This window comes from Chelonoidis abingdonii, chromosome 2 (assembly GCF_003597395.2).
Source record: "Chelonoidis abingdonii isolate Lonesome George chromosome 2, CheloAbing_2.0, whole genome shotgun sequence".
NCBI classification, from domain to species: domain Eukaryota; kingdom Metazoa; phylum Chordata; order Testudines; family Testudinidae; genus Chelonoidis; species Chelonoidis abingdonii.
Genome location: NC_133770.1, coordinates 70,393,883 through 70,418,464, shown reverse-complemented (window position 1 = coordinate 70,418,464; position 24,582 = coordinate 70,393,883). Strand labels below are relative to the sequence as shown.

Here is a 24,582-nt window from a genome sequence, read left to right as displayed (position 1 = left end):
AATTTATTTCATACAGTGAAGTACTTTCTTACCACTATATAGTAATGGTGAAATACTCTTAGAATACTGCATCAGACCCTAGTGCATCAGTATATCACAAAGATGTCAATAAAATGGAGAGAGTTCACTGATAAGAGCAAAAACAATTAAGGAGTTGCCAGAATGACACATGGTGGAAGCTTAAAACTACTAATCAAGACAACTAAACTGCTGGTGGGAATATAGCTTCCTTGCAAAGTAAGAGGATAAATACCAGTGTGGTAGAGGAATTGTTTAGCATAGGTCAAGGAGGAAATAAATAGGAGGAATGGATTTTAACAAAGAAATATTTAGGCTGTATCATTTCAATAGTATTGTACTTTGATATACTCTCCCAAAAGAAGTGGTGTCCTCATTAAAAAATATACTGAACAAAGCACTGGAAAATATATCATTAGGGATTGGCTCTGCAGTGCGCGATGAATGGATTCAATAATTAAATGGGTCTATTTATCTTTAATTTCTGAGATTTTTGATACATTTAAAATATCTTTACAAATCTACACTATATTGCTTAATTTATTGTTCTTTTAAAACTTTTAGATGTGTCATATTCGTGTAGATTTTTCTCTTCTTAAAATAAAACATTTTAATCTTAGCAGAAAACTGAAGAGATTGAATCATCTTGTTTAAAAATATACCATTCATAGTCAAGGTCAATGATGCTTATTGTGATGAAACAAAATTGTTTGCTTCATAGATTGGTTTCACGTCTCCTTGACATTCATGATTTTAAACCGATGTCTTACTTTTAAATGCATCTGCTGATAACTCTATAATATAATCAATCCTCATTTTTCTTGTAATTGTCGTGCATGTTTGATACATTTTTGATGGCTCAAGTGCAGACATCGATCCAGGTTTAATGGCTTCAATCATTCTTTGCACTAGTGTGCAAACTTAATATACTACTTTAGGTGGTAGGAAATAGATATATTGCTCTTATTCTTCTGAACTTCAATCTGGTGTCAAAGCATCTCATCCTGCAGACCTAATGCCCTGTCATTGCTTGCGTTTCCTGAAACTGCAACTTGAGGAAAACACCGCATAACTCCACTTAGGGATCTGAGGGAAAAAAATAGCATCAGCTTTTCGTGGCAAGCTAGTAAAGTACCAAAATCATTGTTTGGCTTCTTGTGTTCGTGTCCTGAGGTGAACTTTGCCAATGCAAGGTCAGTTCATAAGAGACCTGAATCCTGGCAAATGTTTGAAGCTGAATAACCAATTCTCATCTAATTCTCAGATGATATGTAACAGCCTTTTATAGTTATGATTGAAAAAAAAAAGTTCTCCAACAACATTGCAAACCTCTGGGTCTGAGTTGAGTGTTTTGGGGTTTTTTTGCTATTTTTGTAAGTTAAAGGCACATTCAACCTGTCCCTCTCCTACTCCTCCCCGAAAATTCTAAATAAATATTTCTTCTGTGTCACCATCTAATTTTCATGTTCTGGTATTAACTGGGTTATGTCAGAGCATCAGTGCCTTTGTTGCTTTCACAGCCTACCAGAGAGCAAGGCTTCACTTCCCTACTAGCACTTGTGGTCTCTACCAATTCAGTTACTGTACGTGATTAATCAAGATCTCCAGAAATTCCTGGCGCTGGGAGCTCGTGGAGTGGGCTGGGGCTGGGCTTCTCTGCTTCCGCCGCTGCTGGTGAATGTGGGGAGATCCCTTCCCCCAAGCCCGCTCCCCCGAGCGACACAGCCGGGGACGGGGCAAGGGAAGCAGAGCGGGCTGCTCCCAGCCCCCTGCTAATCTAATCCCCTGTGCCACTCTGGGACTGCGGGGCCCTCAAAAGTGCCCTCCCACAGCTCCTGCCCCCCAGACCCTGAGGAGGGGGAGCCCCTGACCGCCTCCGAGACCTGCCCCTTATCGAACCCCTCGGCCCTGGCCTGGTCCGGGACCCTTAACACGCTGCTCTGAGCAGCATGTCAGAGCTTTACCGTGTTGTATGTGAACCTGCCTTCTATCGGGTCACATTATATCGGGATACAGGTGTACTTAGCCTCGTATACACCTCAAATAACCAAGCTGAGTTTAATATGGGGTAGGAGCAAAAGAAAATCAATTGTCAATGTGATTCCGAAGGATAACATACTATACCTTCAGCGTAGTAGCCGTGTTAGTCTGTATCCGCAATAAGAACAGGAGCAAAAACAGACTCCAATAAGAGATTGCTGAACTGGAATTAATTTGCAAAATGGACACCATTAAATTAGGTTTGAATAAAGACTGGAAGTGGATGGGTCATTACGCAGTATAATATAGACAGACTTCCCAACCTAAGGCTTAAACGGAGGTTGTAAGTTGTTCCATGCATTTAAAATTAAACTGGGTTTAATCAAAGTGCCATACAACTATTCACCTCATGCCTGATCAGGGTCACGTTCTTGGTCTTTATTCTTTCAAAGAAAAAAAGTAAACCATTTCTATCCATGAAAAAAGAGAGAATTCCTGGGAAACAGAGGAAAAAGAGTATCCACAATGGCACAATGCATTTAAATTGTGGAGTTACAAAGGACCCATGTTTATTTCCCCCTCACACACACTGTTCCTCACACCTTCTTGTCAACTGCTGCAAATGGGCCATTCTGATTACCACTACAAAACTGTTCTTTTCTCTCCTGGTGGTAATAGCTCACCTTAACTTATCACTCTCATTAGACTGTGTATGGTAACACCCATTGTTTCATGTTCTGTGTGTGTATGTATATATATGTGTGTGTGTATATATATATATATACACATACACACATATCTTCCAACTGTATTTTCCACTGCGTGCATCCCATGAAGTGGGCTGTAGTCCACGAAAGCTTATGCTCAAATAAATTTGTTAGTCTCTAAGGTACCACAAATACTCCTATATTATACCTTAATTTCCATGAATTGTAGCTTCTTAGAATGAGTTCAAATTGCACAGCATTTGCCAAAATCTAATGTTTTCATTGAATGGAGCATTTCAATTTCCCATTCATACTTGGGGTGAAGTTTTCCTCAAATAGGTAAAACAGCAATTCTCAAACTGTGTGAAAAATTGGTTGGCAATATGGTAGCTTTCTTTGTTTACATTTACAAGGACCGCGGAATAACATTCCTTCACTCACAGAAAGAAGGGATACAGAGCTCGCCACTTCATTATTACAGTATTCTTTTCTGGGCAGCTCATGAGGTGGAATGATCAAGCCCAAAGCTGTTGATAACCATATTCTTTAACTGAAGTAACGCTTAGCTGGATTAGCCAGAATGAGAGCACACTGCATAACGCAAGTGGAGGAGCAAAAGAACAACACAGAATAATCAGAATAGTAATACTCATGCCATACAGTAGTCTAACTTTTTCCAAGTGCCATTCCAAAAAAACATTGTTTGTACCACAGTTTATATGTGGTCTGGTTTTACTAAGAGTCAGTGGATGCCATAAAAATGCACAAACTATCCTCACTCCATAATGTAGCAGTAGTGCTTTTGTCAACATATTACAACATTCAGAATGGGTGGGAATACAACAGAGTATAAATACTCTTTTCAGTATAAAGCTTTCAGTTATATTAAACTCCATCATGGTCACCCACTTTGCAACATTCTCAGCATTTTCCCCCTGTTGACACTGTATTTGGATTTATGCACAAATTCATGTGTGCATGTAAAATTCTATATGTGTAATGTCCTTGTGCCTTAGAAGATTTTTTCCACTCTTTGTAAAACACTGCATGTATTTGTAATGCTCTATAAATTACTAATTATTCGTGATATTTTCATTTCCATTTTATTTTTCAGTGCCAGTGCAAAGGTTGCTCCACTGAACATTAATAAAGTCTCCAATAGCTTGCTTAATTTTGGTCGAAAGCTGATTGCCCCAGCTATGGCTTCAGGTAGTCCTGCAGGCCCAGCTATTAATGCTAGCAGCAGCAGCTTTCCTTCTGCTGTAATGCCCATCAGGAGCACTGTGGAGCCCCTCCAGCACCAAAACCTGCAGGCGCAGCAGCAACAGCAGAGAATGATGAAATCAGAAAGCATGCCAGTTCAGCTGAGCAAAGGTAAAAATGAGACATAAGAAAAGACTCCAGGTGTGGCATGGAATTCCACAAATCTCAAAAGGAATCTTGTGGTCAAAAATTAGCCCAAGAGGGAGAAATTTTTGTATTGATTTTATCTAGTATTTCTATAGATTAACATTGCTGTAACTGAAATAGTCAACTTGCTGCTAAACTTAGACATATTTTCTATGTACTGTGGTATGTTTGCACCTTAATGTGATTCAGTTTAGAAATTGTGGCTGTAGAGAACATACAAATAGGATTTTTCCATCTTTTAAAATGAACAAAAAATGTTCAGGGAAGAAATAGTGGATAAAACAACCTAACACAAAATCTTAGCTGCCCCTCTAGATGTTATTTTCTTCCCTCTTAAATGGCTAATGTTACATTTTGGGCTGTATAACTCCTCATAGTTGAGGAAATGGCTATCAGGCATAAAGCTCTTATGTAACAGTACTAGCTGAGTACTAATGAAGGAACATAATGTCACTGTAAAATGTTCTGTGATTGATCCATATCTCATTCCTTTCAGAATGCTGGTGTCTGATTTTGATTACAGTTAATAGCATAAAACATATTTGCTTTTGACAATTGCCATTACACCTGGAGGGAGCCACTACTCCTTTTAAGAAATACTGAGTTTTTTCTTGAGGCTTAAAATGATCCTATTTCCTTACATTTCTCAATTCATTTTTTTTTTTACAGTCAATAAAATAAATAGTGAGTGATCTAAACCTCAACCACAGTACAGTGAACTGTACAGGAGACAGACTTCTGCTGCTTGGGCTAATGACTGCCAAAGAGATAACATTATTCTTTATAAGGGAGAAGTATGTAGACTCTGTGTATTCATTTCTGTCTACCTCCAAGCATCTTCTAGTGGATTATGAGCTTGAAGGCTGACGGTTCTCCTGAGCCCCACAGTAAGCACACTGTAGAAAGTTGCTTTTTGGTCAGAGCTGAAAATATATGGGGAGGAAAATAATACTACAAAAATAATACTTTGCACATCTATGACCCAAATTTCCTCCTCCTTCTTACCTGCCATATCAAGGGTCCTGGTGGGCCAACTCTAGCTTCTTATCAGGCATCATGTGGCCCGTGGCTATTGGTTGAGCAGAACCCAAAAGGACAGTCACAGTAACCCTCCTTTTCCTACACATGTATAGAGTAATTTGAAGCACTTTTCTAGGTGCCTGGCTGAAGTCCAGCTAAGTAGTTCCTTAGCAACCCCAACTCAGACTTGGGGCACTGTAGAAACTGCCCCAGCAAGGCTCTACAGTCAGTAAAAGTGACATTCCTTGCATAGTGGTAGTTGTATGTGGGCTGAAGGAGAAACTGGAAACCAATTACTTCCTTAATGGCTCTCGGTTGAAGCAGGGCCCCACCTGACTCACAGGTAGAAATGTCAGACAAGCCAATCGTGCTCCTATTGAATCTTTGATAAAACTCCTAGTCACTTCAGTGGAAGCAGATTGGGGACTGAAGAGAAACAATTCCAATGATTTTTGATCTTTTTAAAAATAATGTTCCCCTTCAGCAATTTCACAGCCCCGTTTTCTTTGTCCCCATTTTTTGTGGGGCAGGGTGGTAATAAAGTGAGGTCCTTGTAAATTTTGGAGGTTGTCTGCTTCAGATAAAAGGAGTGAACGAGCTGAGAACACTGTGTATGTCTACACTAGGAAAAAGGTGAGTTTCTACATCATGACAACTGACAGCAAGTTGTAGTTCTATCTAGATTTAGATGAACCCAAAGGTTCCCCGGTCTACACTAGGATTTTACAACATGCTACCTGTCACGTGTTAGCCATCATGTTGTAAAAACGCCCTCTAAATACAGTAACCAGTCAGAAAAGAGATTTGTGGGGGTCAGTCAGAGCAGAGAGATTTGTAATCCTGCAACAGTTATTACAAAAGTTACCGTATAATGATTATTTACAACTTCCTGCACAAGTAGCAGTACAGGGTTTTACATGCTGTACTGTTATTGACAAATAATAGCAGTGATGCAAGTTAGAGATCTAGAACCAGTCTGGGCACAGGAAACTTCATAGTTGGAAAAATCCTACCGTTATGCTTCAGTAATGTACAGCATCCATGCATTATGTTAGACTATTCGATTTCAGTATAATGAAGGGTAATAAGCATCTTTGTGTATCTGTAATTGGTATTTTTCTTTAGTCCAGTATTCTGTCACTGGTTTACACTGATTTGAGATTTCTCATTATTGTTTAATATAGCACCATTAGATGTGATTTAAAGACCAAAAAGACTTCAGATCATTAACTGTGTCTAAATTTTTTTGTGTATGTAGTGAGAGTGGTAATGATTGCTGTTTTCTATATTAGTTGACTGTACTGTTTGTTTTTCTAAATAGATATTTCAGTTTTCCTTTGATAAGATACAGTTGATTGGTAGTTCTAAATGATGGCAAACAAATGAGTCTAAAAGTGCTGTGACTTAGTTTTTTGAGAAACCAAGCCCAAATGGCTATAGAAACGTTAACTCATGTCTCTAAAGGGTTGTCAAATGTTACAATCATGGTCAAAGAGAAAGTAAATTAATATATATGGAGCAGCTGATGAACACAGATTCCTTATCTGGCTAGAGACATTGCTGTAGCCAGACACATCACTGTCTTTTTGTAATGATCATTTTGCAGATATTAGCATCCTGAAAGAAAGGGGTGCCTTGGGTACCTTCCACCTTAGATCTTTCTCCTCTCATGTAAACAAAGCAAAGACTTTGAGATGTTGCTAATATTTACAAAAACGTAATAGTTTGAGACCATACTTATTTTTTAAAAACTGTAAGTAAGCTGTTTTTATTATCATGGTATAAACTCAGGATACCATGAGGATTTTATAGAGGCTTATTGGAGATCGGGGATGTGTGCATAGATGGGTCTGGTAGCTAAGGTGTGGATGTGCCTTCTTCCCCTTGCTTCAGCCATCTGCTTTTTTTCTCCTCAGTTCTCACCGCTGTATCTCTCCTCAGTTTCCTTCTACCACACACATTCTTTCTTTCTGATGCATTTGCTCTTAGGCTCTCATTCAAAGAACACTTGTGCATATGTTTAAGTACATGAATGGGCCCCCTGAAGTCAGGGGGACTCATAGGTCAGAAGGGACCAATATGATCATCTAGTCTGACCTCCTGCACAAAGCGGGCCACAGAACCCTACCCGTCTACTTCTGTACAACCCCTAACCTATGTCCGAGATATTGAAGGCTTCAAATTGTGGTTTGAAGACCTCAAGCTGCAGAGAGTCCACCAGAAAGTGACCCATGCCCCACGCTGCAGAGGAAGGTGAAAAACCTCCAGGGCCTCTAACAATCTGCCCTGGAGGAAAATTCCTTCCTGACCCCAAATATGGCGATCAGCTAAACCCTGAGCATGTGGGCAAGACTCACCAGCCAGCATTCAGGAAAGAACTCTCTGCAGTAACTCAGATCCCATCCCATCCCAGACCACTGAGCAGACTTATCTGCTGATAATCCAAAATCAATTGCCAAAATTAAACTATCCTATCATACCATCCCTTCCATAAACTTATCAAGCTTAGTCTTAAAGCCAGATATGTCTTTTGCCCCCACTACTCCCCTCGGAAGGCTGTTCCAGAACTTCACTCCTCTAATGGTTAGAAACCTTCGTCTAATTTCAAGCCTGAACTTCCTAGTGTCCAGTTTGTACCCATTCGTCCTTGTGTCTACATTAGTACTAAGCTTAAATAATTCCTCTCCCTCCCTAACGTTAATCCCCCTGATATATTTATATAGAGCAAGCATATCCCCCCGGAGTCTTCTTTTGGTTAGGCTAAACAAGCCAAGCTCTTTGAGTCTCCTTTCATAAGGCAGGTTTTCCATTCCTCGGATCATCCTAGTAGCCCGTCTCTGAACCTGTTCCAGTTTGAATTCATCCTTCTTAAACATGGGACAACAGCCTGCCTCATGGGCACCGAGTATCATCCTGGACCTCAGAGTTCTCAACAAGTTTGTCAAAACTCAGAAGTTCCAGATGGTCACACTATCAATGTCATTCTGTCACCAGAACAGGGAGACTGGTTTTCAGCCCTCAACCTGCAAGGGCTGGTTTCACTCTGGAAACAACCATTACCAATACAGGATCCTTCTCTTCAGACTTTATCAGCCCTGAGATATTTTTCGAAGTTCCTCAGTGATGCCCACATATTTAAATCTCAAGGGATATATGATCTGTCCTACCTAGATTACTCTCTTCAGTGCCCAGTTGCTTCAGGAGGCTCATCAAGACAGTGAGGGCATGATGCACTCGTTCGTGAAACTGGCCTACAGATAAATGCCCAAAATTCACCGTCACACCAGTGCATGCCTGAATTCATAGGGCCAACCTAGATGGACTACAGGACAAAGCTTTCCTACCTCAGGACAGATTTTTGTCCCTGATATCACTTACAGACATGACTCAATGCAGCCCTCAAGTGCCAGCCACAATCTACCTCCAACTCCTGGGGCATATGGCAGCCGGCATGGGGTGTTCCACCTGCCAGATTTCACATGTGATGTCTACAGCTGTGATTCAGCTCGATTTACAGGCCGAATAGGGACAGATTGGATAAACCTCTCACAGTCCACCATGATCAAGAACTCCCTGGGCTGGTGGAAAAACCCAGCCAATGCATGCAAAGGGATCCCTTCTTTCAGTGCTACCTTCGTCATTCCTTACCACAGACACATCATAGGATACGGCATGCATTTTAAACTGTCTCACAGCGCAATGCAAATACCATACATCCCAACTTGAGGATCTCCACCTTAAAGCATGGCTCTTATGTGACTCCAGCACTTATAGAGCTCATGCTCAAAGGATGTGCAAGAGGTTCTACTACCCAGTAGAAAGTCCTCACACAACTCACTTACTTCAGAATAGTCCAGGTTCCAGATTTTGTGCACATCCCAACAAATCTCTCCAGTGTCAGCAGCTCTTTCACGTATTCTGGAATATGCTCTGACACTTAAAAAATCCGGATTATCCCTGAGTGCTCTCAGGGTTCACCTAGCTGCTTTTACAGCATTTCACCAGGCCGTAGAGGGTACTCCGTACTTTTGTACCCAACCACTAAAAGGTTCCTTAAGGAATAACAAGTCTCTTCCCTCAACTCAACTTCCCACCCCTCGTGGTACCTAAACTGTTGAAAGGGCTGTCTGGGCCCTGTCTTTCACTAGCATACCCATCAACGAAAACAGTCTTTCTGGTTGCAATTATCTCAGCAAGGAGAAATAGCAGCTCTGATGGCGCATCCACGTACACAATATTCTTCTCTGACAAGGTTAAATTCAGGCTGCATCTGAGGTTCATCCTGAGGTGACCACCTTGTTTCACATGAGTTAGTCTATTCACCTTCCCGCCTTCTACCCCAGCCTCACCGAAACAATAGGGAGGCCATATTGCATACCCTGGACATTAGGAGAGCCCTTGCATTCTACCGCAACAGGACAAAGGCCTTCAGGATGTCACTTTGACTATTTCTCTCTATGGCAGAAAGATTAAGGCCTCAGCAATATCAGCTCAGAGACGATCTCCAAGTGGGTCTCGAATTGCATCAAGCAGTGCTGCCAAATTCATAACATGGCCCCTCTGGATCGATCTATACGCATTTCACGAGATCTATCTCCTCATTTGTTACCTTCCTCAAGGATGTTCTCATTTTAGAGATTGCAGAGTAGCAACATGTCATCCACCTTCGCAGAACAGTATGTGAGCACTGGGACTCTGCCTCTTGTGCCATCTTTGGCTCACAGTACTGTCATCTGACTAATCTGCTCAAGTCCCAGCCCTGCAAGAGGATTACTGCTCAGAGTCACTTACAGTGGAGCACCCTTAGGGACACTATTCAAAGAAGGTGGTTATCTTGTGTATAATGGTGATGCTTTGACATTGTGTTCCTATGGGTGTTTAACAACCCGCCTCCTCCTCTCTGCTTCAGAGTTCTCGCTATTACTCTTGGTAGAGAAGGAACTGAGGACGGTTAGCCCGCGCTCGCTGGATAGCCTTGTGGCGCAGCACAGGAGAGACAGCACACGTTTGGGCCTAATGGACACTGCTACTGAAGTTCTTCAATCAGCAGCATAGGGACGCAGACATACCTACAGCAGACCACTCATAGGGGCACTACTCAAAGAACCATTGTTACTACCCAAGGTAGTAAGTAAACTATCTTCCACCTGTAAAGTTGCTCACAGTACATTTATAATGAGGGGAACTTATTTTTATCAGTAGTTATTTTTAAAAGATCATAATTGGGTTTTTCTTCATTTTGAAGTTTTTGTAATGTGCTCAATTCTTGTTAGGATAATGCCTATGCACTACAGTAAAGTAAATGGGGAACTGAAGACTGATCTAAAAGAATACAATTAAAAATCTGCAAATTCCAGATTAGTCTGTAATGTTACAAATAATAGTTGAACTGAGTACCAAGGCACTGAGGGTCCACCTAACTGAAAAATCAAATTCTGCTAATATTAAATTAACCTTACTCAGCCTACCCTACATTACAGGGAAAGATGTGGCATCAATACTGCTTTCTTGTGCAGATAGCATGCTAAAAAGCATAAGAATTAAAATATTCTCCTGTTCGTACTGAAGGAAGGACTCATTGACACTGAGGTTAAATTTAAAGCTTGAGTTCAGTGTACTATATATAGTGCTTGTTATCCTAAAAGGAAAAAAATGTGATAGTGAAAATGTCTCTGGGGAAAAAAACTGGCTAAGTTGTTTCCCTTTGTGTGTCACAGGATTTTCTGTATTTTCAGAAGCCATTTACTCTTTAATTACCAACCGTAATGTGTTCATAGAAGAAAGAGTTTCTCCTTCAGTTCATTCCTGTGATATTGACTGTACCTAATTTTATGTCATTTAAACTACACTACAAGATTTAGTTTTCTTTTGGGTCCTTGACTGAAAAAGGCTTTGATTTGAATGCCATTTTCTCACAAGCACATATTAAATGACCAGTATGAAATGAAATGCCACCAAAATTATGTTCAGCTATTGGAGTGTTCAGGCTACTATTCATTTTGCATGTTTACATTTCTAAAGTAGTTGTAGTAACACAAGATCTTTGTAATCAATATAACATTATGACATGCCACTCAACACAGTAATATTGAATTCACTATATTTTAACTTCCTGCTGATTATGTCTGGAAAACAAGTGTGTTGTTTCTGGGGCAAAAGGGAGCAGCTGTGCTTACTCAAAGCAGAGCTACATAGTAATGAATAGAATAAACTGCAGACTAACAAATCTGTACTTTTTTTGTTGATTTGTGTACTGCAATCCGATAACACAATTTCATACGTGATTAGACAACGCATATTAAATGAGCAAAATAAGTGTGAGTTTAGCAGGTCCCTAAAACAAATTGCCACAACTAAACATATTTTGCTTCTAGCACTTCACAATATAGCACAACACTCTGATACTATTTTGTGCATTAGTGTCAGTTTGTACTATCATTGTAAAGAGCCAGAAGCAAATCATGTTTAGCTGTGCAAATTTTTTCACATCTTTATGTAAATACAAAAATCTCTTTTACACATTGGGGAGTTTTTCCAGCATACCTGCTTTATTTTAAAAAACACACCTTCTTTGCCAAACGCCTATTAATTTTTGCCAACTCTATTACATATTTTCAGCTACTGTTTTTGCTTGGTTCATGTTTCTTGTGTGGAGTTAGTGTCACCATCGTTCAATGAACCACAGGTTAAAAGACTTTATTTCAATCATTTGTATTTGTTCTTATAAAAATCCTAAGATGTTTTTTTATTTACTAGGAGATGTAGTTACAGGCAGCGAAGCACAGTGTCTGTTCCTGCTCAGAATCTAACAGCCCTCCAAGGTACAGTTGCTATGGCAACTCATAGTATCTCTTTGCCTGCAGCATTATCATTGGTCTGTCAAGGAACCCCCCACTGATTTCATCTGTGATATTTCCATTTTCAGTGCTTATTAACTCACTGTCCTCATCCATCCACTGAGTGGCACTGTTGTTCAGAAGAAAAAAGGTTTCCTTCAATTCTTTAACATGATGATGCTGAGTGTGGCTGTGATACTGATTTACATTCACTATGTGCCAGCTTCTGTATTTGCTAAAAATCTGAATTATCTTGTATTTTGTAGTTAATTACACACATTTCTTTGTTAATATTCAGGTGCTCTTTTTTGGTGCTATATTCACAATGATAATCACCTGAGACATTTTGGACTGGAAGCTTGCTGTAATTAGCAGGAGGTGCACTTTTATAGTTTACTTAAAGAGAAGGTTAGCTGCCTGAATGTGAATATTTAGCTTAGTATACTGTAGGTTAATTGTTTTAAATAATTGAAAAACTGAGTTGAAAATTTTATATCACTTAGAGTTTGGTAAGACAGGGGAATTGTACCGTTTGCATGAACTTTGAAAATCATTAGCAAAGAAAGTCAAGTTAATAAGAAACACCACCTGTGGAAATCATTCTTTTTCAAATTTCAGTACTACCGCTAGTTACTGCAACTGCCGTATTATAGATTAGCAGATCTGAGTACTCTTCACTTCTTTCTTGAAATCCTGTCCTACTTTGGCTTTCATGCATAGTCCTCACTTTTCTTATCCTCTTCCCCTTTTCCTGGACTTCAGAGGGCTCTTTCCTTGTCCTTATCTTGCTCCATTCTTTATCCCTGGACAGCCTCCTCAGCCAACATGGATTCAACTATTACCTTTATGCTCACTATTAACAAATCAACTTCTCTATCAGCTAATCTGTTTTCCTCCTGCCCAGTCCCTGATTTCAGTAGGGCTCTCCATTGTTTGTTCTGTTTGGCTCATCTACAATCCCCTTAGTAAAGCTAAACCAAACTGTTTTAGTTTTTTTTCCTTCCTAAATCCTCTCCACTTCCCCATCCTCCACTGAAGTTACTGCCACTATCCTTGAGGCTCACAGCCTGGAAAGTAACTTTAGCCCCTTACTCTTATTATTCCCACATATCCACGGTATCTTAATCTTGCTACTTCTTCCTCCAGAATGTATAGAAAATCAGAAAATTCCTCTCTCTGTCCTGAAACTAAAATGTTCATAACCTTTCTTTTCCAATTTTGATTATCACAACCTCCTCCTCTTTAGCCTGACTTATATATGAGTCATCATCTCCAATACCTTCAAAATGCAGTCACTAATATTTTCTCCCCTGCCACCCCAGTGTGTCATCCCCTTTCTGAGTCCTTCTCCTGGCTCCCATTGTACTCCGCATTCATTTTAATCTCTCATTTTTGCCTTCAAGGTCTGCATGCCTCCACCTCAGCCTTTTCGCCAACAATTCAGTTTCTTCTCCTAACCCAGCATCTGTGCCTTTTTCCAGGGGTACAGAAACAAAGCCTTTGTAACCACAGGACCAGACAGAACATTCAGCTGCCTTTAGCAGCAGGCAATAGTGTTGTGGGAGCACTGCTTCTTCTGGCGTGGGGAAGGTATACTAGCTAGAGTACTCTCTCTGCATTTTGACTTGGCGATCCTCAATCTCTGTGAGCAAACAGCCAACCATTTCTGCATCCATGCACATGTAATATACTAAGTACATACTGTGTGGTAGTGTGCTCAGACTAGTCTTCATTTAGTACTGCATCATTTTTTATTTTCTTCGTTTACATCCTGTGATGTTTTTACCTTGAGCTTTCTGAAGTTCGTGTCCTCCATTAAGCCCCCCCACCCCCCCCCGTGCATGTTTCGTTCTGAAGGTTGGACTTATTAGTGGATGCTTTTTGAGCTCCTTTTTAATATGATGGAGTGTATGATCTTAGATTGAGTAGCAGCAGGGGAGGGTTTGTTGTGATGCAGTGATGTTCAAGTTGCTGTTGACAAGTACTAGAGGAAGAATGGGCTGTATTTAGCTCAGTTGTATTTCTCTGTTACTATATATAGTTTCGTTTGTCGCCTTCTTACACATTGTGGCAGCACATCTTGAGGTAGGGGTTGTTCCTTATTTTATTTATTTGATTTCTACTTGATTTTCCCAATTATATTGCTTCCATTAGATGTCCTCTTTGTGGTGTAGCCATTCTTTAGGAGTTGAGTGTTACTATGCCATAGTTGGTAAGTGTGGTTGATCAGTGAACATGCTTACAAAGTCCCAGATGTTGTTTTGTATTTACTCTGCTGAGGTCCTGAAACTCTGTCATGCAGGCAATAGCTCAAATGTGTTCTTCCAACATAGAATGAAGGATTTTTTAAGATTTTCAAAAACATGGACACAGGTGGAATAAATCTGACATAGTTGACACAAGTCATTATGGTAAGACTTTGTGATTTCTACAATGCAAAGTGCTCAAGGAGCGCACTCTGCCAAATTTTTAGACTGACCAGCGTTGAGTTTTACTATTTAAATGGGTCCGTTTTGTAGTCAAAGCATATAGGGCTGGGTTGGACTTGTCTTTGATTGTTTTCTCCGGATATATAGATTTGGCAGCCCTTTCTGTCATGTTGATAGCCTGTTTTAATTTAATTGTATGATTTCACGCCTCCTTTCTGATTCATGAATGTAGATTCTTGATCTTCCAATAATTGTCTGTATCACAATAGTGCCCACAGGAATGAATGACGTAGACACAAAGTCAGTGGTTGATTATTTTTCCTTAGGTTTCTCAAATTTATGTGCAAGTTCCTTTCTTCATAGTCTAGATGTCCAATTTGAGCAATTCATAGATCATTAGGTCGAATGGTACCATTCGAACCCCCTTCTAAACTCAACCAAAGTTTCCACCTGCATCTCCAATCCTCGGATCTTTTCTTCCATCAGCTCTATCAGGCGGCACTTCATGCAGATGTAACCCTTTTCAGGCACCCCCTCCAGGATCATGTACATGCCGCAGCTTCCACATCCAGTCATCCTCATTGTGTCTTTCACTGCTACCTCTGTATCAGTCATGGCCTTCTCACTTCGTGCCCGGCAGTCAAAGCCACACAACGCAGCACGGGCCCCCAACAGGCACCAGGCCACTGGCAGACCACCGCCCACTACCTTGTCTAGCTTGTTGGTTCCTCTGTCTTAGTCTCCCCCGCAACCTCCCCCTGTAAACTCCCTCTGAAACTCCCCTGTTAGCAGCTCTGTTTGCTGGCTGCTGTGCCGCTGCAGCTGTCTGTGCCGCTGCCTGACTGGCTGGGACTATTCAAGTGCATAAAGTTAAGCGATGTATAAGCATTTGCAGGATTGGAGGTTGTCTGTTGTCACCCTCACCCACCCACACCTTTCTTCTTTTTATTCCGTAATGCTCTCAATACACTTCCACTCTCTGGTGCTCTCTCGTGATCCAACTGAGGTGACTGGAAATATGGATACCAGCCCAAAGCCTGACAGACACCAGCACTTCAAGTAGTGCCTACAGTCTCATGCTGTACATGGTTCTGACGTGTGGGGAGAACTGACTATAGATGCCTGCTAAGGAGGAGGCTTCAGGTAGACCATAATAACAGATCCGGGAATGGTCACTCAGGTACATATACACTCACCTGTTCTGCTGGCAGTTTCACCAGCTGAGCTGGCTGACAGCTCCTTGAGGTGACAGTATGCTGTTCTTCACAAAAACAAAGCACCGTATTCTGTAAATCTGATCAGTGCAGACCCTGTAAAAGAGGCATTCCTGGTTTTCCGAGAGTCTGATTATCCAAGTTGTTTTGAAAAGTTGAAGTTATGTCGTTCATTTACATTAACGTATGGCGGGTTGTAACCATGGTGGACAAGAGAGATTGCTTACTGTTTTCTTGGGCCAGGGGTATGGGCGTAGTCGGTTGCAAAATGTATTGCATACCTGACAGAATAAAGCCAGCATCTGTCCTGGATGGCATATCTCTTCTAGATTAGCACACTCTGCTGAACAGTTACCAACTAGATGTGGCAGCAGTTACGATAGTGGTGTTGTGCCTGTTGCTGCTTCTTCGAGTAGTGTCCCTGTGAGGCTTCACTGTAGGTGTGGCTGCGTCCCTGTGCTGCTGATTGGAGAACTTCAGCAGCAGTATCTGTTGGGCCCACACATGCGTTGTCTCTCCTCGTGCTGCACCACGAGGCTAGGCAGCGCACATGGGCTAACCATCCTCGGTTCCTTCTCAACTGCCCCTGGCTAGAGACAGAGCCTTTAGCTGTCCATTAGCAGATAGATAACTCTCCTTTTCGGTTGTTAATCTTTAACTGTTAGAAACCCTTTAGCCTTTGATTTTTATTTGTCCATGCCCTAAAGAAAAAACAACCCAATAATAACAACAACAAGAAAAAAAGAAAAGACCTCTGACTCTTCAGGCTTCAAGAAGTGTCGCACGTGCAATCCTGGTCATGGGCAAGCACTCTGAGCACATTCACTGCCTCAGCAAGGGCCACATCCAGCAAAAGAGTTCCCTCTGACAGTAGCTCTGACTGAGATTTTGCAAGGACAGAGAGCTCCACCAGAAAATCATCTTTATGGAAACGGCGCTCTGACCCCAGCCCTCCAGAAGGCATGCGTCTTCCCCTCAGCCTTCCACTTCAAAGGATAGTGGGCCAAAGAAACAGTTCAGAGACTCCTCTCCCAAGTCAAAAAAGAAAGCAGGAAGTCCCCTCAGCAAGCTCAGGGATAGCCAAAAGCAATCACCCTCTCAGTATCCTCAGCACTGCCGGCACAAGGATCATCTGGCACCCACGCCTGACGGGAACCGTCAGTGTCCAGTGCCTTTGATAGGCCCACAGACTCTTTGAACATGGGTGCTGAATCTTCAGTACAGAGAGACAATGGCAAATCCCCTAAGAAGCTCCTGGTACACGAGCTGTCATCTGTACCAGTAGTGGCATCAGCCCATCCAGCACCAGAGAGATCAGTATGTGTGAGGTCCCTATCTCCCCTGGCACTACCACCAGCACTCAGATACTCGGTAAAGGCAGAATTCTATCAGGCTACTGACCTGGCTATGTTGGAAGCTCCTGGCTCTTCGCCCCTTGGTACCGAGCCCTCGCCGCCCCGGGCTTTTCTCCCACAGTCATGTCATGCCCCTCGGATATCGAGTTAGGGATCGGTCAGTAAATCAGAGAGGGTTTCTCTGTACTCCTCTCAAGCTCCATATAGGGGCCAATATTAACAGGGTCTGAGAATGTATCACCAGACAGCACCATCACCATCTTGGTATTGTCACCCATGGGCATGCCCGCTAGGCCCTATGCCACCCTAGTGGCCATACTGGGACCCCCTGGGTGGCGCACCAACAGCCTGCCTCATGGGCACCGAGTATCATCCTGGACCTCAGAGTTCTCAACAAGTTTGTCAAAACTCAGAAGTTCCAGATGGTCACACTATCAATGTTCATTCTGTCACCAGAACAGGGAGACTGGTTTTCAGCCCTCAACCTGCAAGGGCTGGTTTCACTCTGGAAAACAACCATTACCAATACAGGATCCTTCTCTTCAGACTTTTATCAGCCCTGAGAATATTTTTCGAAGTTCCCTCAGTGATGCCCACATATTTAAAATCTCAAGGGATAATGATCTGTCCTTACCTAGATTACTCTCTTCAGTGCCCAGTTGCTTCAGGAGGCTCATCAAGACAGTGAGGGCATGATGCACTCGTTCGTGAAACTGGACCTACAGATAAATGCCCAAAATTCACCCGTCACACCAGTGCAATGCCTAGAATTCATAGGGGCCAACCTAGATGGACTACAGGACAAAGCTTTCCTACCTCAGGACAGATTTTTGTCCCTGATATCACTTACAGACATGACTCAATGCAGCCCTCAAGTGCCAGCCACAATCTACCTCCAACTCCTGGGGCATATGGCAGCCGGCATGGGGGTGATTCCACATGCCAGATTTCACATGTGATGTCTACAGCTGTGATTCAGCTCGATTTACAGGCCGAATAGGGACAGATTGGATAAACCTCTCACAGTCCACCATGATCAAGAACTCCCTGGGCTGGTGGAAGAACCCAGCCAATGCATGCAAAGGGATCCCTTTCTTTCAGTGCTACCTTCGTCATTCCTTACCACAGACACATCATAGGATACGGCATGCATTTAAACTGTCTCACAGCGCAATGCAAATACCATACATCCCAACTTGAGGATCCTCCACCTTAAAGCATGGCTCTTATGTGACTCCAGCACTTATAGAGCTCATGCTCAAAGGATGTGCAAGAGGTTCTACTACCCAGTAGAAAGTCCTCCACACAACTCACTTACCTTCAGAAATAGTCCAGGTTCCAGATTTTGTGCACATCCCAACAAATCTCTCCAGTGTCAGCAGCTCTTTCACGTATTCTGGAATATGCTCTGACACTTAAAAAATCGGGATTATCCCTGAGTGCTCTCAGGGTTCACCTAGCTGCTTTTACAGCATTTCACCAGGCCGTAGAGGGTACTCCGTACTTTTGTACCCAACCACTAAAAGGTTCCTTAAGGGAATAACAAGTCTCTTCCCTCAACCTCAACTTCCCACCCCTCGTGGTACCTAAACCTAGTGTTGAAAGGGCTGTCTGGGCCCTGTCTTTCACTAGCATACCCATCAACGAAAACAGTCTTTCTGGTTGCAATTATCTCAGCAAGGAGAAATAGCAGCTCTGATGGCGCATCGCACGTACACAATATTCTTCTCTGACAAGGTTAAATTCAGGCTGCATCTGAGGTTCATCCCTGAGGTGACCACCTTGTTTCACATGAGTTAGTCTATTCACCTTCCCGCCTTCTACCCCAAGCCTCACCGAGACAATAGGGAGGCCATATTGCATACCCTGGACATTAGGAGAGCCCTTGCATTCTACCGCAACAGGACAAAGGCCTTCAGGATGTCACTTTGACTATTTCTCTCTATGGCAGAAAGATTAAGGCCTCAGCAATATCAGCTCAGAGACTCTCCAAGTGGGTCTCGAATTGCATCAAGCAGTGCTGCCAAATTCATAACATGGCCCCTCTGGATTCGATCTATACGCATTTCACGAGATCTATCTCCTCATTTGTTACCTTCCTCAAGGATGTTCTCATTTTAGAGATCTGCAGAGTAGCAACATGTCATTCCACACCTTCGCAGAACAGTATGTGAGCACTGGGGACTCTGCCTCTTGTGCCATCTTTGGCTTCACAGTACTGTCATCTGACTAACTCTGCTCCAAAGTCCCAGCCCTGCAAGAGGATACTGCTCAAGAGTCACTTACAGTGGAGCACCCTTAGGGACACTATTCAAAGAAGGTGGTTATCTTGTGTAGTAATGGTGATGCTTTGACATATGTGTTCCTATGGGTGTTTAACAACCCGCCCTCCTCCTCTCTGCTTCAGAGTTCTCGCTATTACTCTGTGGTAGAGAAGGAACTGAGGACGGTTAGCCCGCGCTCGCTGGATAGCCTTGTGGCGCAGCACAAGGAGAGACAGCACACGTTTGGGCCTAATGGACACTGCTACTGAAGTTCTTCAATCAGCAGCATAGGGACGCAGACATACCTACAGCAGACCACTCATAGGGGCACTACTCAAAGAACCATTGTTACTACCCAAGGTAGTAAGTAACTACTTCTTCCACCTGTAAAGTTGCTCACAGTACATTTATAATGAGGGGAACTTATTTTTATCAGTAGCTTATTTTTAAAAGATCAATAATTGGGGTTCTTTCTTCATTTTGAAGTTTTTGTAATGTGCTCAATTCTTGTTAGGATAATGCCTATGCACTACAGTAAAGTAAATGGGGAACTGAAGACTGATCTAAAAGAATACAATTAAAAATCTGCAAATTCCAGATTAGTCTGTAATGTTACAAATAATAGTTGAACTGAGTACCAAGGCACTGAGGGTGCCACCTAACTGAAAAATCAAATTCTGCTAATATTAAATTAACCTTACTCAGCCTACCCTACATTACAGGAAAAGATTGGGCATCAATACTGCTTTCTTGTGCAAGATAGCATGCTAACAGCATAAGAATTAAAATATTCTCCTGTTCGTACTGAAGGAAGGACTTCATTGACACTGAGGTTAAATTTAAAGCTTGAGTTCAGTGTACTATATATAGTGCTTGTTATCCTAAAAGGAAAATAAATGTGATAGTGAAAATGTCTCTGGGGAAAAAAAACTGGCTAAGTTGTTTCCCTTTGTGTGTCACAGGATTTCTTGTATTTTCAGAAGCCATTTACTCTTTAATTACCAACCGGTAATGTGTTCATAGAAGAAAAGAGTTTCTCCTTCAGTTCATCTCTGTGATATTGACTGTACCTAATTTTTATGTCATTTAAACTACACTACAAGATTTAGTTTTCCTTTTGGGTCCTTGACTGAAAAAGGCTTTTGATTTGAATGCCATTTTATCACAAGCACATATTAAATGACCAGTATGAAAATGAAATGCCACCAAAATTATGTTCAGCTATTGGAGTGTTCAGGCTACTATTCATTTTGCATGTTTACATTTCTAAAGTAGTTGTAGTAACACAAGATCTTTGTAATCAATATAACATTATGACATGCCACTCAACACAGTATATTTGAATTCACTATATTTTAACTTCCTGCTGATTATGTCTGGAAAACAAGTGTGTTGTTTCTGGGGCAAAAGGGAGCAGCTGTGCTTACTCAAAGCAGAGCTACATAGTAATGAATAGAATAAACTGCAGACTAACAAATCTGTTACTTTTTTTGTTGATTTTCGTACTGCATTACCGATAACACAATTTCATACGTGATTAAGACAACGCATATTAAAATGAGCAAAATAAAGGTGTGAGTTTAGCAGCTCCCTAAAACAAATTGCCACAACTAAACATATTTTGCTTCTAGCACTTCACAATAATAGCACAACACTCTGATACTATTTTGTGCATTAGTGTCAGTTGTACTATCATTGTAAAGAGCCAGAAGCAAATCATGTTTAGCTGTGCAAATTTTTTCACATCTTTATGTAAATACAAAAATCTCTTTTACACATTGGGGAGTTTTTCCAGCATACCTGCTTTATTTTAAAAAACACACCTTTCTTTGCCAAACAGCCTATTAATTTTTGCCAACTCTATTACATATTTTTCAGCTACTGTTTTTGCTTGGTTCATGTTTCTTGTGTGGAGTTAGTGTCACCATCGTTCAATGAACCACAGGTTAAAAGACTTTATTTCAATCATTTGTATTTGTTCTTATAAAAATCCTAAGATGTTTTTATTTATTTACTAGGAGATGTAGTTACAGGCAGCGAAGCACAGATGTCTGTTCCTGCTCAGAATCTAACAGCCCTCCAAGGTACAGTTGCTATGGCAACTCATAGTATCTCTTTGCCTGCAGCATTATCATTGGTCTGTCAAGGAACCCCCCACTGATTTCATCTGTGATATTTCCATTTCCAGTGCTTATTAACTCACTGTCCTCATCCATCCACTGAGTGGCACTGTTGTTCAGAAGAAAAAAGGTTTCCCTTCAATTCTTTAACATGATGATGCTGAGTGTGGCTGTGATACTGATTTACATTCACTATGTGCCAGCTTCTGTATTTGCTAAAAATCTGATTTATCTTGTATTTTGTAGTTAATTACACACATTTCTTTGTTAATATTCAGGTGCTCTTTTTTGGTGCATATATTCACAATGATAATCTTCAACTGAGACATTTTGGACTGGAAGCTTGCTGTAATTAGCAGGAGGTGCACTTTTATAGTTTACTTAAAGAGAAGGCTTAGCTGCCTGAATGTGAAATATTTAGCTATAGATATCTGTAGGTTAAATTGTTTTAAATAAATTGAAAAACTGAGTTGAAAAATTTTATATCACTTAGAGTTTGGTAAAGACAGGGGAATTGTACAGTTTGCATGAACTTTGAAAATCATTAGCAAAGAAAGTCAAGTTAATAAGAAACACCACCTGTGGAAATCATTCTTTTTCAAATTTCAGTACTACAGCCTAGTTACTGCAACTGCCGTATTATAGATTAGCAGATCTGAGTACTCTTCACTTCTTCTTGAAATCCTGTCCTACTTTGGCTTTCATGGCATAGTCCTCACTTTTCTTATCCTCTTCCCCTTTTCCTGGGACTTCAGAGGGCTCTTTCCTTGATCCTTATCTTGCTCCATTCTTTATCCCTGGACAGCCTCCTCAGCCAACATGGATTCAACTATTACCTTTATGCTCACTATTAACAAATCAACTTCTCTACAGCTAATCTGTTTTCCTCCTGCCCAGTCCCTGATTTCAGTAGGGCTCTCCATTGTTTGTTTCTGTTTGGCTCATCTACAACTCCCCCTTAGTAAAGCTAAAACCAAACTGTTTTAGTTTTTTTTCCTTCCTAAATCCTCTCCACTTTCCCCATCCTCCACTGAAGTTACTGCCACTATCCTTGAGGCTCACAGCCTGGAAAGTAACTTTAGCCCCTTACTCTTATTATTCCCACATATCCAGGCGGTATCTAAATCTTGCTACTTCTTCCTCCAGAATGTATAGAAAATCAGAAAATTCCTCTCTCTGTCCTGAAACTAAAATGTTCATAACCTTTCTTATCCAATTTTGATTATCACAACCTCCTCCTCTTTAGCCTGACTTATATATGAGTCATCATCTCCAATACCTTCAAAATGCAGTCACTAATATTTTCTCCCCTGCACACCAGTGTGTCATCCCCTTTCTGAGTCCTTCTCCTGGCTTCCCATTGTACTCCGCATTCATTTTAATCTCTCATTTTTGCCTTCAAGGCTCTGCATGCCTCCACCTCAGCCTTTTCGCCAACAATTCAGTTTCTTCTCCTAACCCAGCATCTGTGCCTTTTTCCAGGGGTACAGAAACAAAGCCTTTGTAACCACAGGACCAGACAGAACATCAGCTGCCTTTAGCAGCAGGCAAATAGTGTTGTGGGAGCACTGCTTCTTCTGGCGTGGGGAAGGTATACTAGCTAGAGTACTCTCTCTGCATTTTGACTTGGCATCCTCAATCTCTGTGAGCAAACAGCCAACCATTTCTGCATCCATGCACATGTATATACATAGTAAACATACTGTGTGGTAGTGTGCTCAGACTAGTCTTACATTTAGTACTGCATCATTTTTTATTTTCTTCTTTACATTCCTGTGATGTTTTTACCTTGAGCTTTCTGAAGTTCGCTGTCTCTCCATTGAAGCCCCCCCCCCCCCGTGCATGTTTCCGTTCTAGAAGGTTGGACTATTAGTATGCTATTTTGAGCTCCTTTTAATGATGATGGAGTGTATTGATCTTAGATTGAGTAGCAGCAGGGAGAGGGTTGTTGTGATTCAGTGATGTTCCAAGGTTGCTAGTTGAAGTACTAGAGAAGAATGGGCTGTATTTAGCTAGTGGTATTGTCTCGTTACTATATATAGTTCTGTTTGTCGCCTTCTTACACATTGTGGCAGCACATTTGAGGTAGGGGTTCTGTTCCTTATTTATTTATTTTGATTCTACTTGATTTTCCCAAATTATATGCTTCCTTAGATGTCCTCTTTGTGGTTAGCCATTCTGTAGGGTGAGTGTACTATGCCATTAGTTGGTAAGTGTGGTGAATCAGTGGAACATGCTACAAAGTCCCAGATGTTGTTTTGTATTTACTCTGCTGAGGTCCTGAAACCTGTGCCATGCAGGCAATGCTCAAATGTGTTCTTCCAACATAGAATGAAGATTTTTAAGTTTTCAAAAATGGACACAGGTGGAATAAATCTGAAATAGTTGACACAAGCATTATGGTAAGACTTTGTGATTTCTACAATGCAAGTCTCAAGGGAGCTGCAACTCTGCCAAATTTTAGACTGACAGCGTTGGAGTTTACTATTTAAATGGGTCCTGTTTTGTTAGTCAAAGCATATAGGGCTGGTTTGACTTGTCTTTGATTTGTTTTCTCCGATTTTAGATTTGGCAGCCTTTCTGGTCATTGGTGATAGCCTGTTTTAATTAATTATGATTCACCCCTCCTTTCTGATTCTTGATATGTAGTTCTTGATCTTCCCAATAATTGTCGGTATCACAGTAGTGCCCACAGGAATGAAGTAGACACAAAGTTCAGTGGTGATTATTTTCCTTAGGTTTTCTCAAATTTATGTGCAAGTTCCTTTTTCATAGTCTAGTGTCCATTTGAGCAATCATAGACTCATAGGTCAGAAGGGACCATTATGATCATCTAGTCTGACCTCCTGCACAATGCAGGCCAGAGAATCTCACCCATCCTTTCCTGTAACAAACTCCTAACCTATGTCTGAGTTATTGAAGTCCTCAAATTGTGGTTTGAAGACCTCAAGCTGCAGAGAATCCTCCAGCAAGTGACCCATGCCCCATGCTGCAGAGGAAGGCGAAAAACCTCCATCCAGGGCCTCTGCCAATCTGCCTGGAGGAAAATTCCTTCCCGACCCAAATATGGCGATCGGTTAAACCTGAGCATGTGACAAGACTCACAGCCAGCACCCAGGAAGAATTCTCTGTCAGTACTCAGATCCACCCATCTAACATCCCTATCACAGGACCACTGGACATACTTACCTGCTGAATCAAAGATCAACTTGCCAAATAATTGCCAAAA

The 24,582-nt window shown here is 41.4% G+C and overlaps 1 protein-coding gene across 7 annotated transcripts in view; it reads left to right on the top strand.

The window, feature by feature from the left end:
• The window catches only part of TBC1D5 (TBC1 domain family member 5), a 534,167-nt gene that overhangs the window by 430,737 nt on the left and 78,848 nt on the right, over positions 1–24,582 (top strand). For 5 of the 7 annotated variants that reach the window (XM_075062442.1, XM_075062441.1, XM_075062440.1 and 2 more), the window contains 2 exons: positions 3,820–4,079; positions 21,252–21,317. In XM_075062442.1, the coding sequence (XP_074918543.1) occupies positions 3,820–4,079; positions 21,252–21,317 (326 nt within the window). The remainder of the gene's footprint in view (positions 1–3,819; positions 4,080–21,251; positions 21,318–24,582) is intronic. The other 2 variants (XM_075062444.1, XM_075062443.1) reach the window with 1 other exon arrangement.